Source organism: Melopsittacus undulatus, chromosome 6, assembly GCF_012275295.1.
Source record: "Melopsittacus undulatus isolate bMelUnd1 chromosome 6, bMelUnd1.mat.Z, whole genome shotgun sequence".
Classification (NCBI taxonomy): Eukaryota; Metazoa; Chordata; class Aves; order Psittaciformes; family Psittaculidae; genus Melopsittacus; species Melopsittacus undulatus.
In genome coordinates this window covers 24,382,207-24,406,699 of record NC_047532.1, presented here as the reverse complement: position 1 = coordinate 24,406,699, position 24,493 = coordinate 24,382,207, and the positions used below count along the sequence as shown (strand labels likewise).

Below are 24,493 nucleotides of genomic sequence, written 5' to 3'. Positions count from 1 at the left end.
AGCCTCACCTGTTTCACCTCGCATGGCTAATCCCAATTGTGAAAGGGGCTGATGCCTTAGCCCTGTAAGAGAAGGCAGGTGAAGGAAGCATGAGCTTCAGTGGTTTAGCCATGGCCTTGTGACAATGACGGGAGGTTTGTGTTACAGGGTGAGGCCACTGTCCCCTGAGAGCAGCACTGTGGTGACAGCCTGCCCTGCTTGCAGCAGTGGGTCTGTCCCGGTGTCACAGGAGGGCTGCCTGGGCATTTTGCACAATCCTGCTGGGGATATCAGTTAGATAAGCTGTGTGCCTTACGGTCAGGTCAGGGTAACCTGGGCAAAGTCAGCACCGACTGCAATAGCACTGGCTGCTTCCAGTGAATAAGGATAATCAGTAGTTTTTCTTGCATAAATATTTTGACTTTAACCATACCTCAATACTTTCAAGCACTTGTTTCTAAAGGTATTTTCAGTGCATTCAGTTGGTGAAGTAAGAACAAAAGTGCCTGTGATGGTTTTGGCTCATAAAAACAGCTGGCACCTTGTCCCCGACCCCCTCTCCCTCAAAGGGCTTGAGTGGTTGATAAAAAGTTGATAACTCGACAAAATTCACTGTGCCTGTTAATAATTCTTCTATAAAAGCCACACATTTTCTTCTGCAGTCTTCAGTTGCTTTTAGCATGAAGGCACTCATCCTGGCCCTGGTGCTCACCCTCGTGGGTAAGTTGAAGCTTTCCCAGCACTGATGATGGCCACTGCAATCCTGAGCAAACTGCATCTCCTCGGGGCCTTTTAGAGAGATTTACAGCTAAATTTGCTGAGGCCCTTTTATGACTTTACTGCAACCTATTAGATTTCTGTGCCTAAGATTAACAGCAGAGGAAAAACCAAGCAAGGAGCAGCCAGTGAGTGAGGCTGCCATGGGTTTTGTGTCCCCGGGGTGTGGGGTGCACCTCGGGAGCCCGTTACTGGTTGTTTGCCAACCACTAGCATACTGAGTAAATGAATCATAAATTAAAGGATCCACAGAGATGGGGTTTTTTTCTCATGCATCCTTCTCTTTCCTCCCACACAGGGGCCCAGAAGCAGGACCTTGGTAAGTGCGCTCCCACCACCAGTGAGCAGCTCCCACTCTGCCCTCCCCTGCGGCCATGCTTTGCCCACTGCTCTCATCTATTTTTTGGCAGTAGCAGCCTCACCCTTCTTTGCTGGGATGGTTCTTGCAACTTACATCACAACAGCCATAGCAAAGGACATGTTTCTGTTATATCTTTTGGTTTTGAATAGGGCCCATTTTTCATACTGGCAAGACTTACCTGTATAGCTATGAGAGCTTCATCCTGCACGGGCTGCCCAACAGAGGTATGGCAATGGCTGGAGTGAAGCTGACCTGCAGGGTGGAGATCAGCCATGTGTCTCACAGAGACCACCTTCTCCAGGTAAACCACCATGGATGGGGAAACCCACCCTCCCACCTGCATCAGGTGGTGGTTCTTACCTCCGGGCTGGTAAAATAAACAACAAAGGATGCAGAGCTCACATGAAAGCTTAGGGCCCTGCCCAGTGCCAAGATGACCCCATAAGCTGAATGTCAGACCAAGCAGCTTTGCCCAGGCAGTTATGATATCCCCAGCACAAGGAGAGGTGTGGGCATGGGCACTGAGCTTCGTACCCATACCCCTGACTCATGCTGGGGGAGAGCTGAGGGCATCACTGAAGTGTCTACAGGTGCAGCCAAACTGCTTTTGGTCACTGGTAGTGACCTACAGACAGTACCACAGGCTTCCTTGCAGTACCCACTTCTGGGGGGGGGGGGGGGGGGGGGGGGAGGGAGGGGGCTGGAAGCCAGAGCTGCTCCAGCTCTGCAGCCATCAGCACTTTTCCTTGACAAAACCTGTCTTAGGTTCATCTCTATATGGAGCTACAGCAGGCAGCGGCTTTGAAGAAATGTCCTTAATATACAGTATATACATTAATATAATTTAATTAAGGCAATATGAAGCTTGAGTATGAAAATGAGAATTCATGCTTGAAATACACATGTTTTTCAACCTGGTCTATAGCCTGAGAAAAGCTCGGTGCTGGAATTCAGATATCACATGAGGAAGTCTCATCTGTCTCCATTATCTTCCTTTTGATATTCTTCACATAGGCATTAAATCAAATGTGAAGGATTGTAAGGGTAATGCTTGTGTCTGGCATAATGAAATCAGATCTGGAAGCACTGTTACTCATCAAAAAGATTAAACCAAACAGTTTAAAATACTAGCACAGAATGAAAGGCAACAGAAAAAGGGATCCAGAAGACACCACATGAGGAGAAAGCTGTAAGGGGTGCCCTTAGCATTTATCCTTGGAGTTTACTCAATCTATATTCCTTGTATATATTACTGAAACAGCTTGAAGGAATACTTATTATCACACTTTACACACTGCTGCAATTGCAGGCTCCATGTACCTTGCTAGAGTTGCTATAACTTTAGCAATTGCAGACAATAGTCTTGAGTAGGATTTAATTTGAGAAAGGTGTCAAGAGGCAAGACACCCTTGCAGCACTGACTATAAATGCCTAGAATAAATCAGAGCACTAAATCTACACCATTTCCCTCTGTGCAGGAACATGTACTTTTATATACATGTGACAGGTGATGGGTGATGTGTGTGTATGTGACTAGATATGTATGTGACTAGATATGTACGTGCATGCAGGCATGTGTTTCCCACTAGGTAGCAGTCAAGGACTTGTGTGCAAGCTTTTACAGCTTGGTAAGCTTAAAAGGATGACAGCTGCATCCAAAGAGACAGCTCCCACTGGCCCATCTCCCATGCGAGATCTGCTGTCAACTCTGCTTCTTCATCCACTGTGCCACAGCTCTGGAGCTCTAGGACACACTAGACCTAAAGCAGCAACCAAAATAGTCCCCACACGTTTAAGTAAGCAGCTTGAGCAATGGCTTGGCTGCCTTGCAGACTGAAGGGAGATCTCACTGGACATGTGGGGAAAATGGGTGAGTATCCTTTCCATACAGACTGCTGGCAGCTGGTGGTTCACTCACCCAGCAAGCTTCACCAGACTTGCTGAAGTGCTGAATGCTGTTTGCATAATCCTGCTTTTCTGGCAGATATCCTTCATGAAAACTGTGGTTTCAAGGAAACTTCCTATGCCCAGCACAGGAGTCTGAGGAGGAAAACATTTCCTGTGGTACTGGACAAGTGGTTCGTGCCTGGCTGTGGACTGAAAACGTGCAATTTCCCTGTTATTGCACTGTTTCAGACTGATGGTGAACAGGATAAATGTTTTCCTAATTTTGTTTACAGATTCAGTCACCGAAGCTGGAGGAATACAATGGCTTCTGGCCCACAGACTCCTTCACCCCGTCTTCAAGGCTCTCAGAGATCCTTGCTACATGCTTCAGCCAAGCCTTTAAGTTTGAATACACTGAAGGAAGGGTTGGAAGTATTTTTGCTCCTGAGGACTGTCCCATCCTGTGCACTAACCTAGTGAGAGGGATTCTGAACATGGTGCAGATAACCATCAAAAAGTCACAAAATGCGTATGAACTACAGGAGGTTTGTTTTCCATTCTAATTTTACTTTAATTCTCATTTTACTGTTAAATAGTAACTTGCCTGTACATACACCTCCCAGGCAATTTTCTTTAACCTATTTATTGGTGTTTCAAGTGGAAAGTTCATTGTGTTTAATCAATATTCACAGGCTGGGATTGAAGGCATCTGCCAAACCAGATACATTATCCAGGATGACAGCAAGAATAACCGTGCCATCATTTACAAAAGCAAGGACCTGACAGACTGCCAGGAGAAAGCAGTGAAGAACACGGGAATGTCATACATCCGCCCCTGCCCCACCTGCCCCCTGGTACGAGCAGTACACAGCTCTGCTCTCATGCCTGGGCATAAGCCACTGTTAAACACTCATGCATCATGATGCATGCTAGTATAGAGTTTGACTCATCTGTGATGTGTGAGTAGTTAACCCAAGACAGTTGACTACTGCCTGTTCATATTTCTGAGTGGGTCTCTTTGCACTTCTAGAAAATCAGAAACATGAAGGGCACGGTGATGTTCACCTACATGATGAAGTATGATGACAATGAGACATCGTTGACATCTGCTGCATCTCAGCAGGTGTACCAGATCTCTCCCTTCAATGAACGCAATGGGGCAACAGCTATGGAGGCAAGGTAAGCACTATGTGTATCTTTATGTTAGCTGTGATTATCAGAATCAGGAGATGCCTACAACATATTTAATGTTGATCTGTGAGTTAACAAGAAGCATCTGGCCTGTAGGCTGCAAAAAGCCAAGGCATCATACCTCCCTTGGAATGCTGAGCCAGGTCCCATGCCCTACTGCCTGGGGGGTTTGCTGGGCCACCTGAAACATTTACCCAACCTCCCAGAGACCTTAACAAACTCCAACGAAAGCTCTCACCAGTCCTATGACTGATAATCCTGAGCAAACAGAGAAGTCCACAATCCATTTGCAGTCAAAGCAATGGTCCTGCTGTGAGCCCCTCAGTCTGCTGCAACTGCTGTACATGTCCTCCATGCACACAACATAGTTAAAGGCTACTGATGAATTTCCTTCTTTCCCTTGAAGACAAGAACTGTCTTTGGTCAGCATTAAAAGGACTTCTCTCAGTGCACCAAAAATTCAGCTGCAAAACCAGGGGAGTCTTCGTTATCATTTCTCAGAAGAGCTACTCCAGATGCCAATTCCTCTAATAAGGATTAAAAATCCAGATTTACAGGTATTAGAGGCTTACTTTTCATGCTCTTTCATTATTTCTAAGGCTAACATGTCAGCACATCACTATTTTAGACATGGAACCTTCCAATTGTTTGTTTTTTCCACAGTTAACAGAAACACTGCGACAATTAGTTCAGAATAATGAGGAAGGAGCAACTACAGAAGCTTCAGCCAAATTCTTACAAATGATCCAGCTTTTTCGTATAGTGACCTTTAATCAAATTGAGTCTTTGTGGATGCTGTTTGGCAGCAACCCTTCCTACAGGTAACTGTATTGCCTTCAGACAGGATTTCCAATCATAGGCACACTGTGCAATGGAGATAATAAATCCTCTCTGTGGCAGGCACTGGTTCCTGAGCGCCATCTGTGCTGCTGGAACTACTGACACATTCAGATTCCTGAAGCAAAAAATTCACGATGAGAAGCTGAACATCTGGGAAGCAGCTGTTACACTCCCTCTTGCCTTCCATTTTGTTTCAATCAACAAGCAAACCCTAGAAATTGCCTCAGTGAGTACACATCATTCTTCCTATTTCCATCTTACTCCTTTTTAAAGGTAAATTCACAGGATTATAAGTGAAAGATGCAACATATTTCCATCTCAACTTGTAAAATGCAAGGTAGTAACAAAAATGGGGAATGCTGTAGAAAATGTTTCAAAACTCTTGTTGCCAAAATTTTTAATGGCTTTCATATTTTACATTAAAACCCTAAAATCCTAAAGAAGTTGCTATTGAGAAATATATATATATTTAATAGACAAACTCATAAAATCAGAGAATGGTTAAGGCTGGAAAAGACCTTGGGATCATCCAGCTCCAACCCCCTGCCATGGGCAGGGATGCCTCACACTAGACCATGCCGCCCAAGGCCCTCTCCAGCCTGGCCTTAAACACTGCCAGGGATGGAGCATTTACGAGCCCTTTGGGCAACCTGTGCCAGTGCCTCACCACCCTCACAGTCAAGAAAATCACGTCATGTAACCAAAATCTGAATACGTACGGTATAACTAAAGTGAGTCCATTTACTTATATTGTACCTAAATGACTAAAGTTTGATTTAACTTCTGAAAATGTTTAGGAAAAATCCAAAGAAATTCTATCTATTCTCCAATCATTTCGATGGCATGGTTCTGAGTTACCAGCTGGGCTTAAACCACGACAATTTCTCAAATGCAGTTTTCACTAAATACCACTCTAATTACTAGAGATATTAAAGACTACTACTTCTTTCTCCTGCAGACTTTTCTGACCTGTCCCCAAATCCAGAAACTGCCAATGCATCGAGTAATTGTTTACCTGGGATATGGTAGCATGGTAAATAAATACTGTGCTCAAACATCAGTTTGTCCAGATGAACTTCTTCGGGTAGGTGACTCTCATTTCTTATTCATAAGGGGTAAAGAAATTGTTAAAATTACTCTAATTTAGCTCTCACTATGCTGGCAATTAGGAAACTCGCTGTTTACAGTGAGATAACTCACCTCACTCTTAGCTGTGACTGCCTGCAAAATTGCAAAGACAAAATGAAACCCCAAGATGGTGCCTTTGAAAAGATCTGGTCTTAACAGTTCAGAATTTCAAATGTAAGTGGTAGAAGTCTGTGGGGACAATTGATATTAGAGAGTACCTGAAACTGAGTTTAAGTATGACAGATTCAGGAGTTGAGAAAAATAATTATGATTCTTACCTCTACTTTTAGATTAGGCAGAGTGTACTTTAAAAATTCATTAAAAAAGCAGTGTGAATATAAGCAAAGCTCTAGCTATGCCATAAGTTAGGGCTTCCAAAGAGGCCCTGCTACATAATTACATATCACTGTCAGAAATATTTAGGACATTGTCTTCAGACTATGCTGCTCTGGCTCCCTACTCAGAAGTACCACAGCACTGAGATGGCCTGTTGGTGTTTGATGTGTTGAAATCTCCCAAAAGAGTGAAACAAAGCCAAGCCACCAGAAGGGTAATTTGTCTGCTCAGGACAGCAAAGCTGTTTAAGTAAACTTGCTATCGCTATAGGAAGTGAAAAATACACAAGTGTAATCCTGCAGCTGCATAGACCCTGGAGGCTGCAGTCTGGCAGGGCCCATGGAGGTGCCACAGGGAACCACTGAACCCAGCAACAGCTTGGGGCTGCTCTTGAGCTGGGAACAGACTCTTTGGTGCAGGCATTCACCTACTATTGGCTCCCATGCTCAGGCTCAGGCAAAATTTAAAGTCAATTACAACACTGTGGAAGGAGAAGCCCAGGTTTGCTTGTATGTTCTGCATTTGGCATCCTGACAATGATCATAATGAGATTTTACTGGAAGAAAAACTTATTCTGGGCTTTGTATCAGTTGTAGTAGTTTCAATTGCTATGGCAATGCATATATTGTCATATTACAATAATATGCGCTATTACGAGGTCGTTACCCAGAAAGATTAACACAGTCTGCTCTGTTTGCAGCCACTCCACGACCTTGCTACAGAAGCCACCAGCAAAGGTGATGCCAAAGACATGGCATTGGCCCTGAAAGCCACCGGCAATGCAGGAGAGCCGGCCAGTATCAAACACATCCTGAAGTTTTTGCCAACATTCTCCCAGGCTGCAGCTTCATTACCAAACAGAATTCATGCTGATGCCGTATTGGCCTTGAGGAAAATTGCCAGAAAAGCTCCTGCAAAAGTAACTGAAATTATCACTTAAAAGAATATCTTATAGGGTATGATTTGCGTTGACTTAGTGATTCGGGAATAACAAAGCCATCAGGTTATTTTAGCAACTCTGGACAGATTTCTCAGCTGCCCACACTGCAGTTTCCTGGTATCCTCGCTAATATTCCAGGAAAGAGGTTGCTTTGGTCACTGTAACACCAGGCCCACTACTAATTGTTGTTTCTTCCAGCCCTGTTCACTGTGCACCCAACAATATCTTCATTTTCTGTGATATGTCTCATGCTCTAACCTCTAGGATTTGGTTCTCCACTCATTGCAGTTCACACATGCACAGTTCAGGAACCACTCATCAATGAGAAATTATAAGGTACTCACAAGCTGTATTTTCCTCCTCTAGGTAAGGGAGATCACTCTCCAGGTCTTTATGGACAACGCACTTGCTCCTAATGTCCGAATGGTGGCTTGTATTGTCCTCTTTGAAACTAAGCCTGCTCTTCCAACTGTAACAGCAATGGCCAGCTCGCTGCTGACGGAGACCAGTTTACAAGTAGCCAGTTTCACATATTCGCACATGAAGGCTTTGGCAGCAGGAAGGATCCCACAGCTCTATAGTCTGTAAGGAGAGGAAGAAATGCATTTCTCAGTAGCAAATGGTGATTCTTTTCTTGCAGTTTTCTAGGAATTTGGTCCCAGTCGACTAACTTCATATGATCTTAACTCTTTATTACTCAGATCTGCTTCTTGCAACATTGCCATCAAACTACTGAGTCCCAGACTTGACAGGCTGAGCTATCGCTACAGCAAGGTCATTCATGTTGGTGATTATTCCTGTGAGTACCAGGTGCCTTGTTCACTGCTTCAGCTAACACAGCCAAATGCCTCTTACTGTGTTCCATGGTTTTTATCTAAAATCTAATCACAACCTGTGAGCTTAATGTACTCTTGGGATAGAAAAAGCACAAGAGCCTCCTAACATAAAAAATCCCCTGAGGGTGTTCTACCACTCTCTGGGTGTCTGCTGCAGAAAGGGGTGCCTGCACATGGATTGAGGCCTCCTTCTTCAGTCACTGTGGTTGAGTTGACTCTGCCCTAGAACACAGTTCTCCTTTTGAGGTTGCAAACTAGAGGACCTGCGGGACTGAATTCTTGAAGTATTTGTGATCTACTACAGCATGTACCTGAGGTGGCTTATGTGCACCAGGCACCACAGAAACCCTAACCAAAACCTCTGCTGCTTTTTATTCCTGTCACAGCTAAATACCAGGCTGGTGCGATTTGGAGGATCTATCTCATGAACAGTCCCAACAGCATATTTCCATCTGATATAATCACAAAAGTAAGAGCATATTATGCAAATACTGCAACAGATATTATTGAGGTAAGTATTACATTAAAACAGCCAGCTAGATGCAAGCCAGCCACAGATAGTATTACTCGTTAAGCCATTTGGACTGTGATGTAGTGTTTAATTCCATCTCTGGCTGTGAGGGTGGATGTGAAAGACAATTTAGATAATGATTATGATTTTACTTAAGTTTCTTTTATTTGGGCTTCTTGACACATACATTCATCAATGAACACATTCAGTATAGGCATAAAAATCTAAGAGAGCAGAGGAGAGCTTACGCAGCAGGACACTCATCTGCCAACCTACAGTCACGTGGCATCTGGGGTATTTTGCATAAGTACAGGGAACTAGCATCTGAAATTAAATTTCAGCCAGAAGTGCAGCCAGGGAGGCACGAAGCTCCGTGTGACAGCAGGCAGGTATTTACACAGCTTCTTGAGCAAGCTTTGCAGCCTTGAGCTCTTGTGCTGCCCTAAAATTATCTCTGCTGACTAACTCAAAGCTGGTTCAGCACATCCTCAGCACCTGCAGGCATAGCCTGCAGTCATCTGCCAGGTAGACACAGCCTTATAAGTGCAATGGCTTCACATAGTATGTATTTAGAGCAGCCTCAGTGAGTGTAATATTAGGTACAAAATTTTCCTCTGCTCTCCTATACTTGGTCTGTGACACCTGACTCTGTTTCCTACAGGTGGCTCTCCGGTCACAAAGCCTAACCAAGTTTATCAACAATCAGAATATTCCTTTTGCTGAGTATGATACACACAAGACCCTGAAGGAACTTGGTAAAACAGTATGTCTCTACACTCCCTTCTGACCTGTTTGCAACACAGAATTCCTGCCAGCTCCAGGGTTGCCTCACACCCCACACACCAAGACGTCCCTTTGATGTTTCAGTGAGAAAGGAGTCTGGCATTCTGTTTGGTCATGGAAAGATACACTTACACTGTACTTACGCTGTCAAGAGATGCCATCTTTTTACTCAACCTGTGTCAGCCCTTAATGTACAGTACAAAAGATGATGATGGTGCTGGTAGCCAAAATTTATCTGTTTTAAAACATATGTTAAAACCCAGTTAGTGCTTGCTCTTCTTTAAAGTTACTATTAAACAAGATTTTTGTTCATGAGTTCTTGGGTGTCACCCACTACTTACAGCAGCAGAAATTACCAAGTCCTTACCTCAACCTTACATAGGGAAACGCCCACTGATGTCAGATCTGCAACCTGAGAAAGGCCACATTGGGTCAGACCTGTAGTTGTCTAATAGTTTTTTGGCAAAGGAACCATGGTTAGCATCCTTCAGATGGGATTTACTCTTCACTAATACATTACTGTATTCTAATGACATCATCTGCTTCTTCCCTTTCTCCTCATCCCTCCTTAACACCACAGCTTCTGGGATGGAAAGAACTGCCGCCTGAGAACCCTCTGGTGTCTGCTTACATCAAAATACTGGGGCAAGAGATTGCATTTGTTGACATCGATAAAAATGCCATTGAGCAGACCATGACGGTACTGATACGGCTATTGTCTTTTCTGTCTGCGATGCTCAATAATTTCCCTTCCCCGTTTCTTCTTACTTCTTAACCCAACCCATTTCTCTGTTTTCAGAGTCTAACTGGATCATCAAACTGGCAGATGGTGGTGAAAAAAGTGGTGGAAGAGGTCCAGCGAGGCATTTCAGCCCAATGGACCCTGCCGGTGATGGTAGGCGAGCTGCGGCACATTGTCCCCACGGTGGTCGGCGTCCCACTGGAGCTCAGTCTGTGTGGTGCCACCTTGGCCCAGGCTGTGGCCGATGGTGAGCTTGGGACACCCAACTGAGCAGTCTCCCCACAATAATTGTGTGTCCTGTCCCTCTGCTGACACTGAATCCCTCTATAATCTTGAAAAATACTCTTGTAATGTGGAAACATTAGTGTTTGGCTACCTCCAAAGGGTGTGACAAGTAATTAGCATATTTCACCTGGGACGTATTTGTATAACTCTGGTTTGGGGTAGCAATCTTTAAATAATCATGTAAAGCATTTAAAAATGTAAAAGCACTGCTCTCATGTGTTAACTACTATGCTTATTGAAAACACTGCATCTCCAGCATTTACTCTTTCTCTGTTCATATAACTCCTGTCTGTCTTTTGCAGTGGATATACATATATCACCACAATTATCTGACGACTTCAGACCTTCACAGCTGTTGGAAACCAACATAGATATTCATGCTGACATCAAGCCAAAGTAAAAATGACATATAGTTTCACATATACACAAAGGCATTAATATTAATGATTATGTTTGTGTTTTTATTTCTATTTATTTACATTTACATTTATACTTGAAATAGATATGTGATCTATATATGTTGTCATATATGGGTCCTACTTGGTCCCAGATTTGGGATGGCTGTGCTAATCCAGAGCAGTGAAGTTGTGAGAAAGCAGTACAATCACTTGATGCTTCACGATCCTGCAAAAGCAGCAGTGTGCACTATACCCCACAGGATGCTGTGCTGTTCTGCCATTGCTAAAAATGCTCACATTTATACCTGTCCCGTGATTGAAGATACTAAGCTGTGAAGATAGATACATTTGCTTATGTATGAACAGATTTTTACACATGCAACATAGAATCGCATCACCACCTGGCACAAGCTGGGGGGAACTCAGGAGGAAAAGGGAGGTACTTCTTCATCTGCAAAAGCAAAACCAACAATGCTAATAATAGTTATAATAATAGTAAAATAGGGACAATCTGAAGCTAGAAGATTCTGGCATTGACTTGTCCTTAGGCCATGTATCAGTGACAAAGTGGTAAGAGGGTCTGCTAGCGTTGTTAATCAGATAAATCCCTTCACTTCTTCCAGCGGCACTTCAGCTTTTTTTTTATCCTGTTACATCTCTTCACCCATCAGTGGTGGCTCTTACAATAAAGAGAAAGCATGAAAATGCAATTTTGCATTTCAAAGTAAAATATGTGCATATTAATCTGTAATTATGCATGTTTTTGTTTCCACTCCTTCAGGGCATATTTTCATATGATTGCAATGATGGGGATTAATACACAATACTTTCAGAGTGGTCTTGAATTTCATGCAGAGTTCAGTGCCAACACTACAATGAAATTTGATGCCAGGATCAATATGAAAGAGAATAATCTGAAGATTGAAACCCTTCCCTGCCGTCAGAAGGTTGAGCTCGCAGCTGTGAGGTACACAGCTTGTGGCATTTTGCTTGTTATGTGTTACTGATTGTAAATTATAAAACCATGAACATACAACTCCTTGTTAGGGTCTGCTCACACCTTGCAGCCACAGAAAGCTTAGTATTGTCTTTTTTGCACCAGCAAAGTCAGGTAAGCTAAATCAGATTATGTCACTTGTGTGCCATTTATCATCTCCACAGGAGTGAAGTTTATGCTATTTCAAGGAACATGGAAGAAGATTCTGAAAAGAAATCCCAGATTCTTCCTGAAGGAGAACTACCAAGTATCTCCAACCAGCCATTTCAGCCACCAGAAAGGTCTCCAAGACCTAGCAGCTGGAAGGTAAGGAGGCCTCTCACCATCTGTATTGCAGACAGGCAGAGAACAGACAGATCTTCAGAGGGGTTGGGCATCCCCAATATAGCATCTGGCTAACCAGATCACAAACACAGAAACAGAGATTAAACAGGTGCCTGGCATATCCCATACCAAGCCTAACGTAAGTCCTAGTGGATTCAGGACATGATAATTCACATTCTACTCACTATCATCATATCATGCAGGTAGGGTTGCTTTGACAACATGCCTTCATATTTCTTTGCAGTCATGGGGAGGGTGAATGAAATTCATAATCTTTGTACAATATCCATTTTTCTCTGAGCCAGAGCAATGTGGAAAAGATGGCTCTTGGGCAGAATATACGATTTTCTTCCCAAATCCAGAGGTAATCCCTGCAGTGCGTTGCAGAAACCTATGTGTTCTTCAGCTTCTGAGGCTGGCATGGGAAACTTAGGTTGATTTGCAACAGGAGGGCTAGTAGCCCAAAACTGATGCAGAGAGATAGCCCTTCCAAAGAGCCCTCAGAATCTCATGGGGAAGTGTGTTTGTGAAACACTGCCTGGGAAAGGCTGGGCAGGAGAGCTGCCCTCTTCCACAGAGCACTTTGGAGGAACCCCACTGCTTCCAGTCCTTGGTTCCCCAATTTCAAGCACTGCTTCCTTACTTAAGCAGGATTGTCATCATTCTCTTCATTAATAGGAGGAAATATTTTAGGAGTGTGACTTTTTTTGTGGAAAATATCTCTATTTGCCATATTTTGTTTAATGCAGCAAAGCAATATTCCTAATGTGATATCCAAAGGCTATCCAAAGGAAGAAGCACATCATCCCAGCGTAGGAGGAAGATTTTACACACACACCCTCTGTAGAAAACTTGAGAGTTTGGGATGTTCTGCTTGTCTCAGCCTAAAGTCACAAAATTCTGCTTTCCAACGAACTAGCCATCTGCACAAACTGCTTGGAGACTTTGAAGCCAAAATAATTTTGAAGCCAGGTACAGCCACCACAACAAGCTTTTCTGTCAATCTCTGTGAATGCTGCTCAAGCAGCACAACCCTGGGATATAAGTATCTTTACTTTATTTAGTTCACACAGATGCTGATATCGAAAAAATTCAGCTGGAGATTCAGGCAGGATCCAAAGCAGCTTCCAAAATAATTGATGTAGCAAGCTCAGGGTCTAAGGAAGAGGATGAGACAACCCCGTACAAGGATATTCAGGCTAAACTAAAGAAGATTCTAGGCACTGAAAATGTGTTCAAGGTAAGAGGCTCTGAGCATGGGAGGGGGAAATATTTTCCTATAAATGAAGTCAAGGGTTTCCAGTGTGGAGGAATGGCCTGGGAAAGCAAGGATTTTAGCTTGGAGGAATGGGCTTAGCTAAGTTCTGGTGCACCTTCTGCAGTGTGCAGGGTCAGGAAGCTGTATTTCTTTGAAAGCCTGTGGTGAGCAGCTTGTCTGACACCCAGAGGAATGTTACAGAACAAGCTATAAACACATAATGCTTTGAACTGTTTTTGGAGGTCTCAAATAAAACACGGCGCCATAGGAAACGTGTTCACAGAACTGAAGAGGCTGCAAATAGAAACCTCTGGGCAGACCCCAGTGCACCGCCCCTCTCCAGTTCATCCTCTTCGTCCACTGATTCCTCTGCTGATGGTAAAGAGCCTGGAAATGAACACAGGAAAGATGAAACAAGGCAATCTGGGAAGAAGCGTGGCAGCAGCAGCAAAAGCAGCAGCAGAAGCAGCAGTGGCAGGTCTGCTAGCAGTAAAAGCTGTAGCAGCAGCAGAGAAGGCAGCTCTGGAGACAGGCACTGCAGTGGGGACAGTAAATATTCCAACCAGCAGGTAATTCACACAGGCTGTACCTTTTTCTATTTCTTGTGGTGAATGTTTCATACATCAGGAAATTGTGCCCATAGACATAGACCAAAGAAAGAAAACCAGACCAGACTGTTGAGGGTGGCTGCTTGCTGCAGGGTAGATGCAGTAACCACCTGCCAGAGCTTTTCCCCCTTTTTAACCTGTCTGCTTCTCTGCAGCATTTCAATTCACACGTTTCACATTTCAGAAGGTTTCAGCTTAAAATATTAAAAAAAAAAAGAATTTTGTTTTGCTTTTTTTTTCTCCTATACTCAATACTGGACTTTTTAATACATTTGTCAAATGTTAGCTCTTCATCTTCTTTTACATAGTTCTTACATTCTATCTATTTTCACAGGCAAGTCTACCTATTTACCAGTTTTGGTTCAAACCAGCAGATGACCAGGTACATTCACTGTTTATACTGTGAGCAGGGCCTACAACTGCTCTCACTAGCTTTGCTGCTGTTAGAACTTACTTCTCTGAGAATAAAAGTACAAGAAATTAATTCTGCAACAACTTCTAATGGTAAGCAACCTGCTTCAAGGTGATTCTCTGTTTTTGCAGGAGCCAGGAAGGGAAGCCCTGAACAACAGCACGGGCTCCTCTTCTTCTTCAGCTAGTGATGAAAGCATCTTTAGAGCTCAGGTGAGTGTCTTAGCCTACAGCAACAACAAAAAAAAATTTTTCCTTTGGATTTCCAGTTATTCTATGTTTATAACAGAATAGGAAAAATATGGTGATTTAGCATATTAGATAATGTCTAGAAATTAAATTGTTTCCTTTCTTGTAAAGATGAGCACATTGGATAGCCATGGAATGCTTTTTTTTAATATTCACCCAATACAGGCTGTGTTTTCTAATAAAACTGGAAAATATTGGCATTTATGTTGAAATCTGTGTTAATCAGCAATTCTCTATAACAATAAGAACACATCAGATGCACTGACCTACTTGATCAGAAGCTATTTTCAGGTGTTGAAGTTTTTTTGCATATCTCTCTGTAAAAGTTCAGGAATTGGCTTTGCCACTCTTTAGGTTTTCACTGCCAAGCACTTCTGTGCATGTTACTAGGACCATATAAGGCTTTTGAAAAGACCCTGATTTTTGCAGTAAGGCTCCAACTTTGGAGCAATTCAGGTGTTTATTCAGGAATGACTGCATGGCACATAGTTAATGGTACCTAGTCCTTCTTTAAGAACTATTGTAAGAACAGATGGAATCTGCAGCAGATTTCATCAAACAAAATTTTCACACATTTCAGACACAAACCTACAGGTCTACAAAATAGTAAACATTACTTTGCAGAGGCACCCCTTCTGCACCAGCAGCTCACAGCTGTTAGTGCAAGCAGCTTGCAGAATAAAAGCAACCAGATCTACCTTTTCCTCCTTTGTCTTCGTGTCCCATTTCCATGTAACTTGAATTCACCTTTCTTGGCCATCTTTCACGACATTACTATTTTCCTGAACTCTTCCCAACACTACTGCTTTACTTACACAGGTCATGACAGCTCTCCCTTGAAAGACTGTGGCAAAACTACATATGAACTGAATAGATCAAGTGATGATCTATTACGCTGTCCCATACTTCACATAAAATGACTTTTTGAATTAAACTTTTCCTTTTAAATACTTTTTTGTCTGTGGTTTTAATATAGAAATTTTAATGCTTTGTTTATATCTTTGGTCTCTACTTTCTTTCTATTGACTTAAGCCTAAATTCTTGGGAGACAGTAAACCACCAATACTGGCTGCAGTCCTTCGTGCCATCCACAGAAAAAAGCAGCCAACAGGATTACAGCTTGTACTGTACACTGACACACAACGCAGGAGATGGAGGGTACAGATGTTCATTTCAAGCATCACAGTATCAAACAGATGGAAAGTCTGTGCTGACGCTTCAGTAATAAATGCCCATAAAGTATTTGTAAGTTTAAAATAACAATCAGCTCAAATGTAAATGAAATAGAATGATCTTCCTATCTTTTATACTAGTACATATATATTCCCCTCTACTAGGGTTTTCTTAAATGGGGTAAAGATTGCCAGGAGTACTGGATTACTACTCATATTGCAACAGGACTATTTGCTACTTATCCAGCTATGCAGATGAAGCTGGAGTGGCCTAAAGTACCTTCAACAGTTCGAACAACAGCAAGATGGTGAGATTTTACTTTAATTTTTGAAATATTCACCTGTGTCAATGCTCTGGATAATTACAGATTCAGTTCTGGAAAATTTCCTCTTAATCAGTATGATATTATAAAATAAGTCTGTTCTTTCTGCATATTCATTCTCTCAAAGCATATGCATTTCTGTTTGCTGAAAACCACACGAAACAAAGGGGATGATGGGGTTCACCTAATCTATTCTAGACTCTTAAAGTGCCTGAATTAGGAAACTGGTCTCCTGATGCTTCCTAATTAATGGAGGCTCAAAGCAGAAGCCTAACCTTGGTTCTCTGAAGGAGTCAGTCTCTTACTGACTATGCAGGAAGAGTAATTTCCTAATGTAGGCACCTTCTCTCAGCTTCTGAAGAAGGTGATACAAATACTTCCCATAAGGTTTAATGCACACTAAATAGCAAATATTGTGTGACATGGAGTGTAAAGAAGCTGTAACTGCTGGATTCAGTTCTGTCTACCCATATACATGTATCTATTGTATTAATTCATTCATTGTATTCATACATGTATTTGCTCACGATAATATATAAACCCATATCAAAGCCTGGTCTTTTTTCATATTGCTGCCAAAATATGGACAGACTCAACAACTCAGTTATCTAAATATGTATGCAAGACAAGCTTTCCCGTTAAAGACATACGAATGATTTTGTTAACAAACATCTACCAAAGGGGGTCATTTTTTATATTAGATTGAATTACCTGAAGTGCTATTATCTGCCCCTATTAGAGTGGATTAAACCATCCAACTGACTATCCTGAAGCAAAGCCACAGAACTCAGCTTTTTCTCAGCTCTGAGACTATGCCTTTTCTTAAAGGAATATTTTGTGTATTTCTCTATTTGAGTCCATGTGCGTAAAGGAGCCCAATTATAGGGAACCTCTGTCAATTCATTGACAATCTTAGTAGGCAAAGGATCCTTGCTAAAATTACCACTGCTTTACAAGGGTATTTTGGTCTGAACAAATAATAGCCAATTTTTTTTCAAAGACAGATCATTTTAATAACTTTATTTCCTTTTCCAGGTTCTACTCATTTCTTCCAGAAGCTGCATATGTGCTTGGGTACTCCCAAAGGCAACAGTATGGTCCCTCTCACCAGGCAACCTTAGTTATGGCTCTGACATCTCCTAGAACCTCCAGTGTGATCCTCAGGCTACCTGAGGTAAATATTTCTGCTGTCTTCCTTCCTGGGGCATTCAGTTCTTACGAAATCAAAGGTTAACAGTTTCTTTAACTCACTGTTTGGGATTTTTTCATTTATTAAGCTATAAAGATGTGCCATCACAAGGACATTACATTCACACAGTTGGTTCCATTGTGAAAATATCTTACAACATATTCCCCTTTATCTTGTAGCACACAAACACATGAAATAAGAAACAGGTTACGAAACAACCATCATGACTGATAGCATGTCAACAATAACTTATTAAAAAGACCACCCTCCCCAAATCTTCAGGAAGATGATAGGTTTTCCTGTGTTCTGGAAAAGATATTAAGACCATGCTGTAAAGAAGCATGATGGCCAAATAGCAGCCCTCAATGTATAGGCAAGGAAAGGGTGTGCATCTCAGGTAAGGAAACTGTTCAGACTGTGAGCAAATGTGATGTACAACTCCACAGAAAGCAACAAAATAGTGAATATCAAACATAATTTATAACACTGCTATTCTATAGATAGCAGATGTGTCAAACTGCTGTTTCATGCTGTACACAGAGGATTTGATTTAATTTTAGCTCTCATCTAAATCTAGATTCTAATTTAGATCTCAGTCAGTATAGTCCTCTTTGACCATTATAGGAAAATGCTATCTTATCTCTACACCATATTTTGCATTTACATTGATGTTTGTTTTCTAACTGATTTTCAGCTCACAATCTATGACAGCGCCATCAGGCTTCCCCTGCCATTCCCTTCAAGTCCAGGTACACCGATTGCAACAGTACCATCCCCTGACCAGAATGTCTTTATCCAAGCAACACTTCTAATCACTGAAAAGCTTAAAGGTCAGCAATTAACTACCTGCACAAGCATTGATTGACTTTGCAGATTTTGTAAACATGATTTATACTTTGACATAACTTGAAATTATGTTACATTCACTTGAAAAATGAGTTGGACTTCAGACAGAAATAAACAAATCTGTATGAAAATCTGTGAGGCTGCAAAGATGCAAAGGAAAGGAAAATTGTACTAGTAAGATTAAATATTCAGTTGCCTGCCAAACAGTGATTCCAATGTATCCATTCCCAAATGCATCCATTTCATCTTCACTGCAGAGATTGCTTGTGAGGAATAAACATTACAAATCTGTGAGAGAGACATCTAAGTGACCCCAGATTTGGGATGCTCTGCTTGATTAGTGCTGATAGTGCAGATGCTTCAATAGTATACACATTAATTTCACCTCCTGCACTTGATTTTGAAGGGATTATAGTTTCATTAATGCTGTATTAAGAGCTAATCACATTATACTTACTTTAGGGAAAAGCTTCATGTAATCCTGGGATAACGAGTCACATTTTGCTTGAAATCAGTGGGCTAATGTCATGCCTATGCATATTTAATTGATAAACACCAAAACTGTTGATTAATTAAATCTGTATTAATCAAAATTGATGTCAAATAATTTCCAATCAGAGAGGGTAGGATTTCCAGCAAAATACCATTACAGTGGAAAAGGGAGAAGTTTACTCTAGTGTGGCTTTTTTTTCCTTCCCATTTTCTAACTACTTCTAATCCTTATTAGGACTCAATAAAGATAGCAGCATTTTAGTAACTGTCCTCTAGTGTTAGTCATAGAATCACAGAATGTTTTGGGTTGGAAAGTACCTTAAAGCTCATCCAGTTCCAACTGCCCTGCCACAGGCAGGGACACCTTTCTCTAGACCAGGTTGCTCCAAGCCCCATGCAACCTGGCCTTGAACACTGCCAGGGATGGGGCAGCCACAGCTTCTCTGGGCAACCTGTGCCAGGGCCTCAGCACCTTCACCCTCTTGGTGAAGAATGATTTGTGAATTGTTAACATTTGTGAAATTCTTTTGACTACAATAAAATTACAAAAGCCAAAAGCCCACAGAGGGTTGCACCAGCTGGGAGCACAATTCATCTCACATAATGCTTGAATCAGGAGTGGATTGCCTGGCTCTCTGGGGCTAGCAAAGTTCTACTTTTGCATTACGGCAAATATAGTATTTCTTCTGAAAGAATCAGATTGGTTTTATATAGGAATAGGTAAAACCAGAAAATGTGTCTTTTTTATTATTACTATTTAAATTATAACTCTAAAATAGAATAACTGTCTTATATGAATTATACAAGGCTTGCTTTTGACTGGTTGGGGTTTTTTTTTTCAGCTCGTTGTTCAGTTTTCCAAAATGTGATCACAACCTTCAATGGCATTAAATTCAACTATTCAATGCCTGCAAATTGCTACCATGTCTTGGCGCAGGACTGTAGTCCAGAACTGAAATTCCTGGTCATGATGAAAAGACTTGAAGAGTCTGCTGACTTTACAGCAATAAATGTCAGGCTTGCCAGCCAGTAAGTAACTGCAAAATTAATGACAAATAGATGCTAAGCTGAATATGCCATAAATGTAAAAACCAGATTGTTAGAGCAGATTGGTGCTAGTGTAAGACTCATGCAAAAATTACTAATGTCAATGGAATGATTTCTAGGAGTGCCACTGGGATTTGGGACTTTGCCTTTCAAAAGTGCTTCTAAAATGTATCTGGGGTTTTACTGCCCAAAATTCATCATTAATTTGCTAGCATTTAACCATCTCTTTTCATAATTTTCATAATTCATAATTATGTAGACATATAAACTATAAATCCAAAAGAGACTATTGTAATCATTTAGTCTGGCCTCCTACACTAAGTAATAATTAGAACTGATTAGCACCCACAATCATGTCAGCAGAGATGTTGAGAAGTGGACATGCCTAAAAAGGAAATTACTTATTCCAGATTAGAGGCACTCTCTTAGGCCATCCCTTAGCCGGTGCATAATGTTCTAATCTATTTCAAATTAACTTAAGACACATTTTGTTTCATCTTGGAGCCATCACCTCTGCCATCATAGGTTCTTTACAATCTGATACTCTAAATTGCATAGGATTGTGCTTACCAAAATCATTGTAGTGAGTGTTCTTCAAAGCACATAAATAGGCTTTGATCTGTAAAGTTTCATTACAAGTAATTATTTCTGTAAATTATGTGCCTAACTGTGCCATAATGTTGGAGAAACAGAAACTAGTATTCTCTGCACCTGTTTTGTGGAAGAATGAAGGATGCTTGTTTCATAGACTATCTTTCATGCTAAAGACATTCCTTGTCACTTTATCATTCCCGATTGTTTCATACAACCCTATGGATGTGCTTTCGATATGTCTGAGCTTCATATTTCTTCATTAGATCAAACACTGCTCTGAAGAAAATACTATAATGCACAGACTATTCAGGCTGTAAGAGAACTGCCATAGGGAATCCAATCTTCCTTTGAAATGTAAAGCACCTTCAATTTATGCAAATGTAATAGCAATTACACTGTTCCACAGCAAGGGTCCCTGTAGCCTGCCTGAACCATGGCCACAAGCAGACACTCCAAGATGAGTAAAGGTGTATTGCAAGCATTCTTGGCATGCTTTCCAGGGGTTTCTCTATCTTCCTCCCAATACGTAGCACGTGATTCATAGAATCATAGCATAGTTAAGGTTGGAAAGGACCTCAAGATCATCTAGTTCCAACCCCCCTGCCATGGGCAGGGACACCTCACACTAAACCATGTCACCCAAGGCTTCATCCAACCTGGCCTTGAACCCTGCCAGGGATGGAGCATTCACAACCTCCCTGGGCAACCCATTCCAGTGCCTCAGCACCCTAACAGTAAAGAATTTCTTCCTTATATCCAGTCTAAACTTCCCCTGTTTTAAGTTTTAACCCATTACCCCTTGTCCTATCACTACAGTCCCTAATGAATAGTCCCTCCCCAGCATCCTTACAGGCCCCCTTCAAATACTGGAAGGCTTCTATGAGGTCTCCACGCAGCCTTCTCTCCTCCAGGCTGAACAGCCCCAACTTTCTCAGCCTGTCTTCGTACAGGAGGTGCTCCAGTCCCCTGATCATCCTCATGGTCCTCCTCTGGACTTGTTCCAACAGTTCCATGTCCTTTCTATGTTGAGGACACCAGCACTGCCCACAATACTCCAAGTGAGGTCTCACAGGAGCAGAGAGTAGAGGGGCAGGATCACCTCCTTTGACCTGCTGGTCACGCTTCTTTTGATGCAGCCCAGAATATGGTTGGCTTTCTGGGCTGTAAGCACACACTGAAGCTGGCTCATGTTCATTTTCTCATTGACCAACACCCCCAAGTCCTTCTCTGCAGGGCTGATTCATACCAGAATGATATGAACATCCTTCAGTGTTGGTTCTATCAGGACTAGAAATTGAGCTGAGTAGAGCAAAGGAGAAGCATTTGCTTATATTCATTTCCTTTACTTAAAGTGAGATTGACATGTATGTTTCCAATGGACTCATTCAGCTGAAGATTAATGGTGTTCAAGCCCCAACAAACGTTCCATACACATCTAATTCCGGTAAGAGACCCATCTTTGTATTTCACTTCATCTTTTCTGAGCTTTTAAAGAAGGAGTGAACACGATCCTGCAAACACCTCCTACGATAAAGATTGCTCTAATTTGAGAAACAATGTGATGATGTTAATATACCTTCATGCTAGCTTTCATAAGGGGTGGCAAAAAAGGTGAGCAAAGAAGATGCTGATCCTGTGCATCTTTGCACAAGCCAAACCATGCAGGCTCATACATAGTACCTTGTGCTGGTCACAAAACCCACGGAACAAGTATCTAGACGTCCCCTGGCCGTGGCCACCCTTGTCACAGGGCTTCAGGGCAGGGGCAGTACAGTCCTTTTCATTTCACCCATCTCTTTCACGATACATTACACATGCATTAAGTTCCCAGGAATTTAACAAGTGGTTCAGTTAGACCCTAAACCAGTAACTTCCTTTTAAAAGAAATCCCTTTTTACTTTTCGTTGCAGATGCAAACATGCTGATTAGCAGTGAAAACGAAGGCCTGTCACTAACAGCTCCGGATTATGGCATAGATAAAATATATTATGATGGCCATAGACTTGAGGTATTTTTTTATATTATTAATTTCAGTAGGTTTATTTTTAGAAGAAAACCAATTAAGTGCAGCTTTTCTTTATTTCCACAAAGATTCAGGTTGCTTTCTGGATGGCTGGAAAAACATGCGGTATCTGTGGAAAATATGATGCTGAGAAGGAAAGGGAATATCAAATGCCCAGTGGATATTTAGCTAAAGATGCAGTGAGTTTTGGTCAGTCCTGGATTATCTCAGAAGACCCTTGTGCTGGAGGTACTAATATATATTAATGTCATTGCCTTTGACTAATTAATTAGTCACACGAATAGACGATTTATATTAATTGTAGCTCAATCATCTTATGTTTTACTATTTTTGTAATTAATGGGTAAAATTAACAGATTAAATTAATTAATTTAATTAATATAATTAATGGCAAAATTAATAGACTAAAAAAGAAAAATCTGTTCTTCCTGAGTTTTGTAGTTCAATGCAAGTTCTGTTTTTGTTGCATTTTTATATCAACTTCTTATGCACTACGTAGTTACCTGAAGTTTGTGTGTTCCAGATAAAATTATAAACTCAGAACTCCCTAAGATGACAAATTAGTATGAAAAGCAGGTAGTTTGACTGGACAAAAGATGTTTCGTGACATCCTTAATAATTTCATACTTTATTTCCATTCTGCTATTTCCAGACTTTTAGTTTCTCAGAAAAATAAAAAATACAAAAATCTGGCCCTGGCTATCAAACTTGAGGGCATTTGAGGTGGAAAATACCTGATTTATTTCCTTAGTTCTGAAGATGAACTTTATTTGAAACCTTCAGCCCACAAATGATTGTTCTTACCATCCAGTTCCTATATAAAACCAACATGAACATTTTGATAACATTAGGGTCCACAGCATCTTATGTGAAACCCACCTCGCTGGGTACGTGGTGGCCTTTTTTGGAATATATTCTATATTCTTAGATCAAGCTCTTTGGTGGGACTGTTTCAGGAAAGCCTGGATCACAGAAGCTTAAGGACTAAGCTACTCAGCCATGGCAAAGAAGGTGTGATGCTAGGCATAGCACAGAAGTGGATATACAGATGTCTAGGAGCCACTGCTGCCCCAAAATGAAGTGCTGTCATAGTATGGCCAAAGTTTTCACATGTATCTTGCTGGATTCGGACACCTGTGTCCTACCTAAATCTTATTTGGCAAGCCTCTGTCCATGGGACTGCCCCACATGCCTGATTTTCTCAGTCTAAGCCACTGACAGAAAATTGACTCACTTTAATGACGTTACTTTCAAGTTGGTTCATCCCTTCGTCCTAGCTGTTGCTAACTCTACAGATTATGTCCAGAAAGGAATTGATATAAACTTACACAAATTATGTAGGTGCTTTAAGAGAATTCATGTTTTATAGCTTGCAAGCTGCAGCGCAGATTTGTCAAAATTGACAAGCCCATTGCATATGAGAAGGCGGCAGCAAAATGCTTCTCCGTGGAGCCTGTTCTACGCTGCGTAGAAGGCTGTTCAGCAACCAGGACTGTTCCCGTCTCCGTGGGCTTCCACTGTGTGCCAGCTGGTGAGTGCAGAACGGGTACTAGTGCACAGCACAGCCACCGTGACCGACTGTAAGAAGCCTGAGGGCTGACAGTACACAAGTACCCCAATGGATAACCACCCCCTCACACGACCCCTTTACAGGCTCCGCTGTCAGCCTGGAAGGGCAGAAGAGGCTAGACGAGAAACCCGAGGACGCCGTGAGCACGGTTTCTGCTCACACAGCGTGTTCCTGCCAGCAGCAGTCCTGCCCGGCGTGAGGCCCCGCTCCACTGGTTCCTCTCGCTACTGGGTGTCGGTGTGAGCCCGCACCGCCTGTGGCCCTGCGGCACGGCTGGTTTGGGCAGCGAGGACAAGCTGTCCTCTTCAGGAGACCGCTCTTCTCTAGTTCTTCTAGAGATCGTGACAGTAAACCTGGACACCCTTCGCCGGGCTTGATCCTTTAATAAAACGTTGG

At 41.9% G+C, this 24,493-nt stretch overlaps 1 protein-coding gene across 1 annotated transcript; it reads left to right on the top strand.

The window, feature by feature from the left end:
• The first annotated feature begins 659 nt into the window (after positions 1-659).
• On the top strand, positions 660-24,493 carry LOC101870055 (vitellogenin-2-like). Its single transcript, XM_005151028.3, has 35 exons — positions 660-699; positions 1,055-1,075; positions 1,267-1,418; positions 3,298-3,549; positions 3,697-3,858; positions 4,035-4,183; positions 4,602-4,752; positions 4,859-5,016; positions 5,096-5,261; positions 5,994-6,119; positions 7,200-7,418; positions 7,806-8,023; positions 8,141-8,238; positions 8,662-8,786; positions 9,448-9,549; positions 10,150-10,269; positions 10,369-10,558; positions 10,899-10,992; positions 11,776-11,961; positions 12,156-12,297; positions 13,065-13,287; positions 13,380-13,555; positions 13,816-14,142; positions 14,516-14,563; positions 14,725-14,811; positions 15,874-16,086; positions 16,179-16,321; positions 17,372-17,510; positions 18,220-18,355; positions 19,706-19,892; positions 21,857-21,948; positions 22,415-22,512; positions 22,596-22,755; positions 23,897-24,058; positions 24,181-24,493. The coding sequence occupies exons 1-35, from the start codon at positions 660-662 to the stop codon at positions 24,294-24,296; spliced, it is 5,178 nt and encodes a 1,725-aa protein (XP_005151085.2). The 3' UTR covers positions 24,297-24,493.

What these genes read in the sequence shown, in the direction of transcription:
- LOC101870055 (XM_005151028.3), top strand. Translation starts at nt 660, where the DNA reads ATGAAGGCACTCATCCTGGCCCTGGTGCTCACCCTCGTGG. An exon ending in ACAGAGACCACCTTCTCCAG is followed by an intron (nt 1,419 to 3,297) that starts GTAAACCACCAT and finishes TTTTGTTTACAG; the next exon opens with ATTCAGTCACCGAAGCTGGA. An exon ending in ATGCGTATGAACTACAGGAG is followed by an intron (nt 3,550 to 3,696) that starts GTTTGTTTTCCA and finishes CAATATTCACAG; the next exon opens with GCTGGGATTGAAGGCATCTG.